The 15907-nt window shown below is 40.5% G+C and overlaps 1 protein-coding gene across 2 annotated transcripts in view; it reads left to right on the plus strand.

The window, feature by feature from the left end:
* Window positions 1-15907, plus strand: part of CHRDL1 (chordin like 1) — a 92016-nt gene that overhangs the window by 54862 nt on the left and 21247 nt on the right. The window contains exons 5-6 of one of the 2 annotated variants that reach the window (XM_084790411.1): window positions 11042-11187; window positions 13013-13106. In XM_084790411.1, the coding sequence (XP_084646537.1) occupies window positions 11042-11187; window positions 13013-13106 (240 nt within the window). The remainder of the gene's footprint in view (window positions 1-11041; window positions 11188-13012; window positions 13107-15907) is intronic. The other variant, XM_084790412.1, reaches the window with a different exon arrangement.

Below are 15907 nucleotides of genomic sequence, written 5' to 3' on the forward strand. Positions count from 1 at the left end.
GAGAACGTAGAGCAAGTTTTGTGCAGAGATTGGTACTACTGAAATGCCCAAGCACCTCTTTTACATCGTGGAATGATCTGAATCTGGCAAAAGTTGTTAACCATTTTCCCAGAAGGATCCATGCACTCTCGTACACTCAAAATTCTGTAACCCATTTCATAATCACATTTTGAAGTCATGATTCACCCCATCAATCTCAGATATAAGCAAAGAGCCATTTGGCACCTGGATGTGTATGTTTACATTTAATGGAGTTAGAAACGGACTCTGAACATTCATAACATCTGAAGCGCATGCCATGTTTCTTTCTCCATGTTATTCCCTACTTCTGTGCTAAAGTCACCAGGAGATGGAGAAAGAGAAGACACAGACCTTGTTTCCTTTGTCGTTATTGATTACTTAGAAAATAATACAGCTGGGATCCATGAGAAGACACATAAAAACACACCCGGTGAAGCCTAGCAACCTGATTTCCATCCCCAGAGATTGTAAATTGTCCTCTGGCCTCCACATGCACAATATGGTATGAGTGTATACCTCCACAATATACCTGATATCAAGTGTTATGTATTAGGGAGAGACAGATCCTGAGAGTTGCTGCAAGCCATCAGAATGTGTTTAGTAGACCCTAGGGGCTAAGGAGGATATGAATAAGCAAAGGGTAGTCTGTGGGGGTGTTTGGTTCAAACATGAGTCAGATCAGAGTTGGCAAGGAGCAAAAGGGAGCAGGGACCTAGCAGTAGAGCATTCTTCTGCTCGGTGGCACCCCCGGGGGAAACACAGCTGAGATATGTGTCACACCCCTGGCTGGGTCATCCTGTGATGCTCCCCAGTCTGTGCAGGTTCGGCATTGGGTATTTGTCTGCAGGCCAAGTGATGAGTCATGCTGCAAGGATGGCACTGCCACCAGAAAGGCAGCAAAACAGCAGCAGAGCCCCCCGCCCCCCCCCCACAGCTGCGGCTGATCTGGCAGAACTTGAATGGGATATAGTAAGCTCTTGACTCTTTATCTAGTCTGCTAGAACAGACTCAGTCCCAGATGTCCTCCTTACCTTCAGATGGATGACCATCAGTAAAGAGGAGAAAAGTGGGGAGGGGTCACAGTCAGTGAGCTGCACCCTGGGACTGACTCTTTTTTTTAAAAAGCCTTTGTACATAGTATAAGTGCTGCAATGAAGAAGCATGTAAAATCGACTCCGCTCAACAAATGCACATATACAATTACGGAAAGTTTTTAGAAACAGAACCCAGAGAGGCAGAGCAGCAGCAGCAGCAACATCACTCAGCAAGCTGGTCCCAAAACCTAACTAAGAACGCACAAGATGCCACCAAAAAAAAAAAAAAAAAAAAAAAAAAAAGCCCAAATCTGTGCCCGGGTTGAAAAAGCCTCTTACTTCCATCCTTCCCAGGCTTCTGCCTGACAAGAAAGCATATCAGGTAGCGTCAGCTACTGCCTGACAGCAGCTGAAACACGAACTGAAATGGGATGAAAAACAACATGCAGATAGGGTCCGGATGAGGAGGGGAGAAGTGGGATTTAACCAGGGTGTGAGCTTTCAGCGCCCTCTTCCACTCTCTTCTCTCCAGCTGCAGCAGCAGAGGACTGTTTCCTCTCACTCGGCACCTTCTTGCTCGGAACAGAGTGTTGTGTCTGTCTGTTGAGCTGAAGAGTGATAGGCTGAATCTGCTACAAGAATTTCCTGGCCTGGGACCCCCACTGGGGGTTGGGCTCAGGGTGGGAGCTGAGAGGCCACTTGTCTTGCGGAAAGTGTACACACAGGGTGCCTTTAAACTTTCCATGTAGGAATTCTCTTTCCTGCATCAGTTTCTTTGTTTAACTTATCAGTGTATCAGTTGGACTCCATTTCCCAAGGTGGATATTAGGGACATTCTGTATACTATGGTACAGGATTGGTCACTATCCTTGGATAGTTCTTCATTTATTTTAAGATATTTCCCTACTTCACCTTCCTCCCTGTCACTAGAGTACAAAGCACCTTTCATATGTCTGGCTGTGTCCCGTTTTGTCTCCCATATGCCTTTACTGTAAGATGTACAGGGCTTCAGTTTTCTTTTGTACCATTTTATTGAGGCATTTTCACATACTATAAAATTCACCCCTTTAAAGTATACAGACTGGGTGTTAGCATATCCATAATTGAAACTAACACAATTATCTCACTCCAGAATCTTTTCATCTACCCCAAAAGAAGTTTCGTGCTTACTAGTCACTCTCTGCTCCGACTTCTGTACCCAGGTCCTGGCATCCACTAATCTAATTTCTGTTTCTTCATATTGATCGTTTCAATTCATTTTATAGAAATGGAATCATAAATGCAGTAGTTTGTGACTAAGTTCATTCATTTAGTAATTTGTTGTTGTCTCGGTATGAAACATGTTTATAACACTTCAAATCAGACTCGTGTTGAACTCACTATTGTAACTTAGGCTGGCCTCAAACTTTTAGCAATCCTAGTGCCTGCTCCAGACCCTTGAGAACTAGAATTATTATCCAGTCCACTTATCATAAATTTCAAAGAATATATTTTAATTTAATCTTTGAGAATTTCATATTTCTATATGTTTTGATCATATCCATCCCAACTCACCACTCTAACTCTCTGGAGATATCTTAAATATATCTCCCTCCCACCTGTATGTCATTGTCCTCCTCCTCCTCCTCCCCTGTCTCCTCCTCCTTTTCTTCTTTGAGACAGGGTTTCTCCATGTAACCTTGGCTGATCTAGACCTTACTTTGTAGACCAGGCTGGCTGAGAACTCAGAGAGACCTGCCTGCTTCTGCCTCCCAAGTCCTGGCCTTAAAGGTGTGTGCCACCACCATTCAGACTCATCTTCTTTTATCAACCCACTTAATCCAGTTGGTGTGCTCCACTTACTTATGGGTATGAGACCGCCCATTGGAGCATAGACAAACCATCTTTAGTCACACTCCTTAAGAAAAATGTCATTCCTTCCCTAATAATCATCTATGAGCAAGATTTCCTAAGCCAGTGGTTCTCAACCTTCCTAATGCTGCAACCCTTTAATACAGTTCCTCATGTTGTGATCCCAACCATAAAATTATTTTCTTTGTTTCTCCTTTCTTTCTTTCTTTCTTTCTTTCTTTCTTTCTTTCTTTTTTGTTTGTTTATTTTGTTTTGTTTTTCAAGACAGGGTTTCTCTGTGTATCCTTGGCGGCCCTGGACTCATTTTGTAGACCAGGCTTGGCCTTGAACTCAAAGAGATCTGCCTGCCTCTGCCTCCCTCGAGTGCTGGGATCTCAGGCGTGAACCACTGCACCCAGCTATAAAATTTTCATTGCTACTTCATACCTGTAAGTTTGTTACTGTTATGAATCATAATGTAAATTTTTTTGGAGATAGAGGTTTGTCAATGGGGTCACAACCCATGCTGAAGATTTGACAGCATGATCTGGTGCAAAACTTGTGCAGATTCTTATAGCTGCCTTGAGTTTATGAATCAGCTGTATCATGTGCTCACACTGCTGTTGCTCATCCTCTGGCTCTTACATTCCTTTCCTCCAATCTTCCAAGGTGTTCCCTGGGCCTTTGAGAGGGAGTTGATGTAGATGCCCCATTTAGGACTGAGCACTCAGCAGTCACCAGGTTATGCTATTACAAAACCAGAAGCAAACCAAACCCAAAGCCTTCTCCAACCAAAGTTGAAATCAGCATTAATCTATGGGTATAAGCATAAAAATTTAGAAGGCATTTTGGCAACGTATCCATATGTCCATTTAGCAAAACAACAGTGATAGCTTCCTCACCAGGGCTTTTAAGACCTCCTTAGCCAAGGACTTTGCCTAGGTTGACAGTAGTAGACATTGATTTCTTTCTCTGAAGCAGACCTTAAAGCCAATCAGAAAGCAATTGGTTAACATTTAGAAACATCAGTGGTAATCTGCTCTACTGGCTTCTCATTCTTCTCACACCGGTAAGCATCAAGGGAAGAAGTAGTTAGGCAAGATTTCTATGAAGAGGTAAACTTAGAGCTTGACTTTGAATGGAGGAAAGAAAGATAATAGATGAATGGGAAAATAGAGCAGAGTCTTAAACTATTTTTTTTTTTTTTTGGAGAATTCTTTAAAAGTGTTTTTTTCTTTTTCTTTTTTATTTTTTATTTTATTAATTTATTCAGATTACAACCTAATTGCCACCCATTACTTGTATCCTCCCATTCCTTGCTCCCTCTTGCTTTCACCCTATTCCCTTCCCCTAGGTCTATGACCGAGGGGGACCTCCTCCCCCACTATATGGTCATAGGCTATGAAGTCTCATCTTGGTAGCCTGCTTGTTCTTTATTTGAGTGCCATCAGGCCTCTCCACCAAGGGGAGGTGGTCAAATATGGAGCACCAGAGTTCATGTCAGAGTCAGTCCCTGCTCTCCACATAACTGTGGAGAACGTCCTGTCCATTGGGTAGATCAGAATAGGGGTTTGATGTTTACTATTGTATTGACCTTGGTTAGTGTAAATAGTTTGAGCAGATCCCCCTGGGCCCTGATCCGCCCATCATGATGTTCTTCTTGTAGGTTTCTAGGACCCTCTGGGTTTTTTAAAAACATATTTTAATTTATATATTCACAGTCTGATCATAGCCCCCTCTCTCCTCTCTTCCCAGTCCCACACTCTCACTCTCTTCCTCCTATCCTTCCTTTTCTATTCCTCAGAAAAGGGGAGCTCCCTACCCACCCACCCCCAGCTCATCAAGTTGCATCAGGACCAAGTGCCGCCTCATCCACTGAGGCCAAACAAAGAATCCCAGTTAGGGTGAAGTGATTGAAAGTAGGCAATAGAGTCCATGTCATAGATATCCCCTCTCAATATACTAGGAGACCCGCATGAAGCTCAAACTGCCCACTGGTTACGTATGTGTAGGGGCCTAGGTCCAATCCATGCATGCTCTTTGGGTGGTGCTTCCATCTCTGTTAGCCTCCATTGGTCTAGGTTAGTTGACTTTGTTGGTCTTCTTGTGGCATTCTTGTCCCCTACCTACTTTCATTTAACCTGACCATAATGTACATCCATCTGCTCCTCATCTCACTACAATATCTATTTGTCAGGGTCACAGGAGATTTCCTATGAGGACCCTTACTTCTGTACTTTTTCTACCTAGACTAATACTTAAAAGGCCTGTTCAGATTTACATAGTGACATAAACGCCTTGAGAAAGCAATGGATTAGCCCTCATGCACACTTTCCCTAAAGATGCTGAATTCATGTGCATAGGAGAAACACCTAGTTATTGAAATAAGACTGAGGAATTGTACTTATCTGCCCCACCAGTAGGAATAGAGCTAGGCCACAAATGACCAGCTTTGTAGGGTAGAATTTCAAACCCTTGGAAGATATGTAAATGGCCATCTTGTCTAATCCACAGCCTTTAAATAGAATCTTTAGGCAAGATGGCCTTCAAGATAATCTTTGAATGAGAAATAGATTTGTATCATTCATTTGAATTCATACAAAAGTTCATATGCATATGATTATATATCTATGTATATGAAAACATGTACCTCAAAATGTCTAATCCAAACTATCCCACATAAAACCATTTATCTCTCTCCCCCAAGACATAATTCCTTCATAACTATTAGGACTTTCTTGTGTAGTTACCCATGTTTTCTTAAGGAAAATAGAAGAGAATATGAATATATACTCTTTAAAGTATATTATCTTATACATAAAATATAGTATGGAGTTCACAATCATTTCATGTCTTGTGATTTTTCATAATCTCTTCTGTCGAGTCTTTATTTATTTTCATAGTCCTGCTCCATCCCAACCTCTTGTCCCCTGAAGTGGCCTGAATGGATTCTAGTACTGTATGAGTGAAATGTCACAAAAGCAGAATGAAGATATGTAGCTATGAAAAATGGAGTAGCAATGAGGACAATGGCAACAGAAAGGGTGTGCTGGTTCTTGAAATTAATATCAGACCCTTGGAAGTCCTAAGAAGCTTTGTACTTATTTCATACCACTCTGAATTTGCATGTCTCCTGGCCTCCAGGCTGCTTTTTCTCACTAGCCAAGAATATCTCTACTAAAAAAAAAATGGCAGTCTGATGGTGAGAATGAAAAGGAGAGCAAACAGCATTGAAGGCTTTGGCTTTCAGAGAGTTTGGAGAAGGGTAGTACCAGGCATGAAAAGAATGATGTACCAAAGAAAGTGAGGTAGGGCAGGGCCACAGAGTTTTGGGTAAAACTTTTCCAGATACTCTGCAGAGGAAAAAAAAGATAAAAGAATAAACATGCCATGACACTGTTACTACTACTAATATATTATCGCTAAGATTATTAGTGGTGGTGGTGGTGGATAAGAGACTTTTTCCCTACGAAGGTGCAATGCACACACATCTATTCACCTCAGAAGGGAACCCACAACAGAGCATAGTAACAATTACACCGAAGTTCAACTCAGTCAACCAATGAGTTTTCACTGGGATTCCTAGCAAGCGTATGGGTGAGGATTTACTTACAGGAGCAGAGATGACTCAAAGGCATTGGTAATACAAAACAAAAAACAAACACACACACACAAACAACAAAACACCACTACCAGAAAAGAAAAGCAACATCGGCGGCCAAACTCACTAAACCAAATACTTAGAGCACTCTGCACAACTTGCAGGCAACTCAACAGGTCCAAGGATCCCTTTTATGACACTGTCGGGCCAGAACTTCCTCCTCCAGCAGTTGTTTACTGTTTTTATGAAGCAGGGCATGGGCTTTCAGAATTTTGTAACCATCAGCCTTCCCAGACATGTGACAACCTCCCCGAGTCTTACCTCCTTCTGGAGGGGGTGTTTTGGCTCCCAGGAAAGTCTGTTGGATTGCAAAATCTAATTGCAAAGGGACAGCCACTTAGACAACAGTATGAATCTCCAATAGAGGTATTTTAGACTTCGGCAAGAGCAAAAGTAGTAATAAATATTTAGTGTTCTCTAAGCAGCTCAGAAATCATAGTTCTGTTTATTTGTAAGGTCATCCCTCATGTAAGGAGAGGGAAACGGCTTCATTTCCAGCCTGCCTGTAATGATATGTCTCAATGTTGGTCTAATTTTTTCATGGTGACTCTCTTCCACTACTTTTCATAGTGTTTTGTGAGGATTGAAGTAGAGACAGAGAACACGGGGAAAGTAGAAGCTATGCAGTCCGGACACTTTTGTTGAAGTATTCTCCTGAGGGGTCCTGGAGCCAGCTTGGGTTTATACTGATTTCCTGCCAGTTTTCAGCTAGGAGCATGAAATATGTTCCAAGGATAGTTGGTTCAAAGCCCAGCCACCTCAGAAAATCTGGAGAGGGAGAGGATAAAGACTGGTGTGGCTTTTCTTGCTTATGTGGTTGGGAAGCATGCTGCGTTGGCCCTATAAAGATTCAAGAGGAGAGTTGAGACATGTGCCTCATTCTTAGATAGAAAAATTAAACACAAACAAGGAAAAGTAGCTCATGTAAAGTTATAGGGAATTGATACCGGGCTACCAGTATGATTCATAAATACTAGTCCAAAACTGTAGCATTGACTGTGAAAAATCACACACACTGGAAGGCAGAAAAACTATTTCTGAGTCAATTTTCCTACTGAGCAGCTATGGAACAAGGGTCAAATCTTTTCAGGTTATCTGTGGCTTTGTTTTCATCATTTTCTCCCCCAAGTCATTCTGAATGTTAGAAGAGTGAAACAAATGAAGCTACTGAGATAGTTCTGTTGCGTAAGAATTGGAGGAAGCATGGACTATAATGTCTCTCACTTTTTTTGATTTGTATTTGGCTCTGTCTCCTGCTGTCTCCCCATAGTCTATTGAGTAGATTAGTGAACTTTAATGTCACATTACTCCAAAGACTACTGCAACTAAGATTCTAGAGGCTATATGTCCAGGGCGAAACCCTCCCTATAGTTACCCTGCCACTGATGCTACTGAAGGCCCTGTTTGAGAAATCAATCCACATTCTTTTGAGGCTAAATATTTGCAAAGTGTGCCATCTCTGTCTCTGTCTCTGTCTTTCTGTCTCTCTGTCTCTTTGTGTCTGTGTCTGTCTGTCTCTGTCTCTGTGTGTATGTCTGTGTCTCTCTGTCTCTGTCTGTCTCTGTCTCTGCATCTCCTTCCCTCCCTCCCTCCTTTCTTCCGTCTATCCTTCCGTGTGTGTGTGTGTGTGTGTGTGTGTGTGTGTGTGTGTGTGCACGCATGTGCGTGCACTCATGTGTGTTCCAAAGATCTGCCAGCTTCTCTAAGAGTCATGGCAAATATTGTTTTGTAGGTCATTATACATTTTTTTTTACCACAAAACACTGAGATTTGGAATAATTAGGGCCCAGAGGGCAGATGGTTCTGCTTCTGTCCTTTCCCTGAAGAGTTCCACTCATTTCTGCCAGCTGCAGCTGTCTACTTGTATGCACACATGAGCAGGGTTAGGGACTCGTGGCCCAGACAGAAAGCCAATTAGCATGAAATAAAATATTTCTTAAAGGGTTCTTGTTTTTTAGGCAAAATTCAGGAACCCCCCTTATGTGCTATAAGGGTCATGGATGAGTAATTAACACCAGAGGGAAGAACAGTCGAGGCTAGGACAATTTATACAGAAAAGTACAAAACCGAGTTTTTAGACAAACATCGAAGTTGATGAAAAGTGCAGCGTTCTGAGTATTTTAGGACACACTAAGACAACATAGCTCTCATGTTGGTTTAGCTTTTGGTTTTAATTAAATGATCCTTTTCTTCCTAGAAGTTTGAAGTGCTTGACACTTTTCTTGATAGTAGATAGGAAAGAATTTCAGAATCAGATATCAATCGGTATCCTGGGTCTGGCCAATTACAAGTTATGTGACCTTGGGCAGATAAATTAATTGTTTGTGATATTGTACATCAAAGCACTCTAGCCATGACCGATGCTCCAAACCCAGGTCATTAAATGTCTTATTTCTTGATTTCTTTATTTGTAAACTTGGCATGACCACATATACATCAGAATGTTATTGGTAAAAACCAATGAAATAATGTACTTTAGAACACCATGTGCATAATATACACGTAGGACACAATAAACGTTAACTATTGTTATATGATGATGATGACAGATATTGTTATTATTAACCTTTATCTTTTTGCCACATCTTGAAAATGTCAGTTTGTTTTTTAACAGTTATAGTGAGTCCGTAAAAGTAGACTCTAATTCATTATAGTTTTTATGGTAAAATTGCCCAACTCCCTAAGCCTGTCTCTAGTGAAGCCCACAGGTCCTCTGACTTCACTTCTTCCACCATCCTGTGGCAAGCACTTTCCACACATCAATGATTAGTGACCTTGTAACATAATCATTATTTTTGTGTGCACTATTTGTGCACATGTGTGAAAGAAAGGCATAGAGAAAGAGGCAGAGAGACACAAAGAGACACAGACAGACAGAGACAAACAGAGATCGAGAACATGCATACTCATTCAATATAGAATGTATTAAGGGAAACCCAGTGGAAAAAATCCAGAGACATTCATTCACAGGCAACTCACTGAGTAAATTAGCTTTTCTGCTGGCCTCTTCAGTAGAAATACATGAAAGAGACTCAGTTTTCAAAAATAATACATATGCATGTGTAAACAGGCTGATAGAAGGTGAAATTTAGTTTCAGGACACCAGGTTTTGAGTCTCTTTTTCGCCATTTATTAGTTTTGTTAATTCAGGTAAGTCAGTCTCATGCTGTGTTTTGATCTAATTTTAAAAAATGAAGGTAGGGCTAGAGAGATGGCTCAGTGGTTAAGAGCACTCACTGCTCTTCTGAAGGTCCTGAGTTCAATTCCCGGCACCCACATGGCAGCTCACAACTGTCTAATGCTGTCTTCTGGTACGCTGATGTACATGCGGATAAAGTATCCTTATACATAAAATGCATAAATAAATAAATCTAAAAATAAATAAAATGCACATCATTAGATAATTAAGATTATTAAAAATGCTTATGAATCTTGCTTTTAATAATGTATCTACAGCACATTTGTAATGGTTTGCTAGGTGACCATAGTCCACAAATACATATTCCAGTAATATTCAGTTTCCAGATGTGGGCTTTAGACATCAGATGCCTTGAGAGATCTAGAGCACTGGCTGGGATCATTGCACAACATTGCAGAGAAAAGGAGATGAGATCTGAACCTTTACACACACCGACTTCAGCAAGTAGAAAACAATGAAGGAAGAAGGCTGTCTTGGTAGAGGAATTAACAATAAGTACCACCTACAGATAGCAAAGGAAGTTCATGCAAATGTAAGAAAAGCTTTATAAAACATGACAAGGATAATTTTTCCAGGGCAGTTACAATAAACAATAGATGATTCTTCTGAAGGTCTAAAGGAGGAATAAATAATGGTAGTGTGAACTCTGTTTTAGGTAAGTCAGTATCTTATGTATGCTGGACCAAGTATAAGTTCAATCAAAGTAAGGCCTTGTTCTAATTTCTCCACTGCCTATAATAGTACTTGGCACATAGAAGTGTTCAATAAATTCTTGAGAAAAGAGCAGATGGTCAGCTGTAATTCTTTCTGTGACTGTCTTTTTTTTTTTTACAGTTTTTTTTAACACACAAATACAATATACTACATACAACAAGAAGAACTATGAAACAATCAGGAATTATATAAATGTTCCATTCATAGTGTTTGGGTTATTTGTATTTGAATGGGGTTGATGACCAGATAGTTTAGTTTTACAATTAAACTTAGTTGTTCAGGGGGTAAGTTAATTTTAGGTCTAGATAGATGTTTTAAGTTGATAGAGATGAGATATGATAGATATTGATTTGCATTCAGAAATTTCGACTCACCAAAATAGGAAAGATGTTTTCTTCTGTGACTGTCTTAATACTACCTAGGATCGTTAACCTCTAGAGCAAGGATTGGGTTTTAACTCCCTGTGTGTAGTACAGCCCCATCTGCTGTTGGAAAGTATGAAATTCTTTGCAGTTATGCCAGTACTTGATGTGTTTTGTCTGTCTGTCTGTTTGTTTGTTTTCCTCCTCTACTCTGTTCCAGAAGATTCCTTACCACCGGTGAACAATAAGGTGACCAGCAAGTCATGCGAGTACAACGGAACCACTTACCAGCATGGAGAACTGTTCATGGCTGAAGGGCTCTTTCAGAACCGCCAACCCAATCAGTGCACCCAGTGCAGCTGCTCGGTAAGATCAGGCATCTTAATGCCTTCTCTGGTCCCTACCCAGATAGGAAAGCCACTGCCTCTGCACCTCTGTTTTCAATGAAGCTGTTTGAACCTTCAATGAAGGTGTTTGAACGAAATGAGTTGTATGTAAATCTTAAGCCTCCCTGCCTATCCTAACTACCTGATCTTCAGCAAGTTTGAACAACTGTCAAAGAGCTCAAAGTCAGTTGTATCCAAGGTATATAGCCACAAGAGGGCTAAAATGGGCAAAATGAGCTGTTTGACTTTTAGGGCCACTTAATCCAATTTGCAAGGAAATGAGGCATGTATTTGTGCTTATCTGATTTCTAGGCACTTCATCACTGACCCACGTCACTATTCCTTTCATCTTATTACTAATAGGTAATCATTCCCAGTTTTCCACAATGAAAACATTATGTTAATCTCTGATCTCATCAGTTCCCACTGCACTATTAGTTACTGTGTACACTTCAGAAATAAAATCTAGCAGCTACATCTTTACCTAATTGTGCAGTACATAGAATATTCGACAGAACAATAAAATAGTGTAAAATAGATATTTAGAATGAAGCATGAGAGGAACAATCAATAGCTTCTCAGAGAGAGAGAGAGAGAGAGAGAGAGAGAGAGAGAGAGAGAGAGAATCAGCTAGTGGCTTCTGGGGATGGGAGCATCAGTTTTCTTTAAGGGTGTGGTTCCTGGTAGGTGACTCATTCTCCAGTGGATGGCCCTTCATGCTCCAGAGTATTATGAATGGTATAAATGGACTCAGTGGTTTACAAAAACAAACAAACAAACAAAAACAAAAAACAAGGGACAAGACATGGGAAAGGGTTGGGGATGGTGGTAGAGCTGGGAGGAGTTAGGGAAGAAATGAGGGATGACTGTGATCAAAATACATTGTATGCATGAGTAAAACTCTCAAAGAATTAGTAAAATATCATGCTTTTAAAAAGATGCAGCATGACGAGGAGAGGCTAGATGATAGCCACAAGACTGAGAACAAGCTGAACTACACAGCAAGACCACACCCCAAACATGACAACAAAAATGCAACAAACAACAGAAAATGAAACCGGAAGAAACTAACAAAAACATACTTGCTAATTGAAGAGGCCAACAAATACTGGATAACCAAAAGAGATTCCAGTTGGGATTTTTAGTAAACTATAGTATCTCAGTAACATGAGGGAATGTTCCCTCTAATGACCTTCCTAGCCTTGGTAGGATATGTATTCAAGAACAAACCACAAGGATTAAGGGCTGTCATTTAAAAGGTAGAATTTTAGGAAATTGGGATTATTTAAATAAAAGATGCAATCCCCAAGTAAAATGGTTCCTCTCTCTTGCTTCAAATGGGTTTGAGCTGCAGAATTAAGATCACCTTGTATAATTTCATCCCCCACAAAGATGGCTTGTCTTTTTGGTTTTGAGAAAAGTCTCTACTGAGTGTTATAGTGGCTATAACACAAGGCCTCATTTCCATTCACTCCCAACAGCCAGCTAGGGGTATAATAAGGATAGAGTAAAAATAAGAGAGAGAAACGAGACTGTGAGGGTTCGGAGGCTGGTGACAGTCCTCCCGGACTGCTATTGCCGTGAGCCAGGATACCTGAGAAGAATTGTAAACTCCTTGGAGAGGTCATCTCTCCTATGAAGAAATAGGAACTGGAAAGGAACTAATGAATTGGAAAAAGAACCTGAAAATGAGAGAGAGAGCAAGGCCATGTTTTGAGCCCCCACTGGGCTCCTGGTACTGAAGTAATCCCTGACAAATACTTATCTCAGATCATCCTGGAAGTAATTCTGGTTTTCCTTGGCAGGAGGGCAACGTGTACTGTGGTCTCAAGACTTGCCCTAAACTGACTTGTACGTTCCCAGTCTCTGTTCCAGATTCTTGCTGCCGAGTATGCAGAGGTAAGTGTCCTCTATCCCAAGAATCTGAATACTGCCGTCCTAAGTAGCGGGAGTTAGGAAAGAGCAAAAGACTGGTTCCATGTCTGAGTCTTTGTTTATAGAAATGTTCTCAAATTATATGCCAAATGGGCTTGTCATCCCTTCAAACCAGTCTTTTCTTCTTTAGCTTCTATTTTGGTTTTACGACGGTGCTGTATTTTCTTTCTAGTCTCCTGGGATCATACTTAATCACCTTTAACTTATTCTTTTACTGCCTCCTCTCAAATTATTAAATTTATCAGTGGCCTTTTCTATTTTTTCCCACTAGCAATATCAATATTTTCTTCTTTAGGCACACACAATCAATGGATGTGTCAAGAATCTCCTGTATGCTGAATTAAAACTAAGCCATGCCCAAAGCTGTGTATGTAATCTATACACATGAGACATTGCTAGACCGTTTATCATCTTTATGTGAATTACAAAAAGGAATTCTATATTTAGAATACTCTAGTTCCATTATCCAAAAAGTCCCTATATATTTATACCTTCAGCTGTGACACCCTTGAGCAAGACACAACCTATGCAGCCACAGCAAAAGATTTATTCATCATCCTTCCAGGATGCATAGCTCACCAGAGAAGACAAAAATAAGTAAACAAGCAAAGATCTACATAGACATAATAACATAATATAAATGTTATTGAGGTGATAAGTAAAAGAATATGATTTTTTTTAAATTAGAGGGTTAAGCTTGAGTTGTGAGGAAGGCACTGGATAGTGAGTCTTGAAATTCGAATCTGAAAGATGAAAAGGAGCCATCCATGCAAAGAGCCTGGGGAAGAGAATTCCAGAGATGAAAAATTGTTCTAAGGCCCCAGACATGGAAGCGCGTGAAGCATTCCAAAAGTCTGAGGAGCAATGCGCCTGGAATAAGGCGACTATGGTTGCAACTGGCAAGAGATGACATGAGGTTGAGGAGATGAGCAGAAGTTAGAACATGTAAGGTGATGGAAGCTGTGGAATGGGAGTTTGGATTTCAATTTTTCGTATCCCAGGAAACCTGTGGAAATCTGTGAACAAGAGCATTGCATGATTCCATTGAAATGGGCTCATTGACTCTTTTGTTCAGGTATATTAAAGGGTGACAATAATATAAAGAGGCCTTGGAAGTCAGTAGATGGATCTCTGCAATGTGGAAGGATAGAACTTGCTCTGAGACCACAGTGCAGAGAAGTTGTTCTAACTGCAGCCCGTGGGAAGATGATGCTTCAGTTTTAGTCCCAGCCTGGCTGTTTTCTAGCTGTATGGCCACCCTCAACCTGTCTAACAGTCTCTACAATAAGGAGTTGTGGGATTTAAGTGCAATAAAGGCAAAAAAGGGTCGAAGACAGTGCTTTTCATGCCACAAGGACTCAATAATGAAAAGTAGACGAATGTGATATGTGTTTACCACATCATGTTTTAACCATAGATGGAGATAGGGATTGCTGTGGTGGACTTAATCCCAGGCCAGGAGAAGATGGTGATTCTATGGTATAGCCAAAGTTAAGAAGCACTGAATTAGAAGGAAATTATACAGAATTTCTTTGTGGAAGTCAAGTAGATGAATCCTGTATACTATTTCCACCTTAATCTTTCAAAGGGGTAGCCTTAACTATGCTATACTTCTATTCATATTACCTTCATATATATCATACTTAAGCATAATTCTAAGTGCCATTCCTAGGTTCTCTTGACTTTATATATTTGCCCCCTCCTCTCACTCTCCATATTTCCATCTCATGAGGACCATGTTGACTTATGTCTGGGAGTAGGGCTCAAGAGTCAGTATTTAAACTGATCGCTAATTCTTTCTGCAGTCAAATGGTGGTGTATGGACCAGCACTTTGATAAAACATTCCAAAGATCACTGAGGACAGCCCTCAGCGTTGGTTTGCTGTCTACCTTGTGCAATGAAACTGAGCTTGTTGAAAGCCTGAAACTGAGATCAATAGATGTAACTGTAATTAACTTTAGTATCTGATTGGTTGGCCAGCTAATTGTTCTGCTATCAGTGTATACTCATTTCTTTTAATATCCTACTTGCCCAGTCTTTGTAAGTCAATATGGTTTCAATTATAATCTAATTAGATTTTTGCTTCAATAAGGCCATACATCGTTCCCTACCTGTATCTCAAAGAAAGTGTGTGTGTGTGTGTGTGTGTGTGTGTGTGTGTGTGTGTGTGTGTGTGTGTGTGCATATATGTGCTGCTACATTACTCTTATTACACTTGAGTCATAAGAATAGAAATTGAGATACCGTCTTCATCTCCTATCTTTTGACGTTTGTTCCAGTTTAATTTTAATATGTCCAAAAGTCCATTATGCACAGAGACGTGCATGGGGCTGATAATATAACCAGCTAGTCATCCTACTCTATTCATTAGGCCAAGATGATTTTTTTGAAAAAGGGAATACAAGAAATATAAACTTCAGAACAATTAGTAAAAGAAAGGGAATTGTGAGATATAGCATTATTACATCGAGGAAGCTATATGCTGCAGAAAACAGGCTCTCAAACCAGAAGGACGTGTTGTAGGGCCACCATCTACACTATTCCATTAGACTAGCCACTTAACCACCCAGAGCCTGGGATTTCTCAGCTGTACCAATGAAGGATGTGATCTCCACCACCCACAGTGGTTGTAAAGCTTAACTGCAATGGCATAGAGTGCTAGGCTAAGGCTACATAGAGAATGATTGTTTAAGAAGTGGCAATTATCCTGAAGTTAAGAAGAACTGAGCCTTCTCGTGTCTGATAGCTTTGCCTCTTATTTATT

Source organism: Acomys minous (assembly GCF_964271855.1).
Source record: "Acomys minous genome assembly, chromosome: 7".
NCBI lineage: Eukaryota > Metazoa > Chordata > Mammalia > Rodentia > Muridae > Acomys > Acomys minous.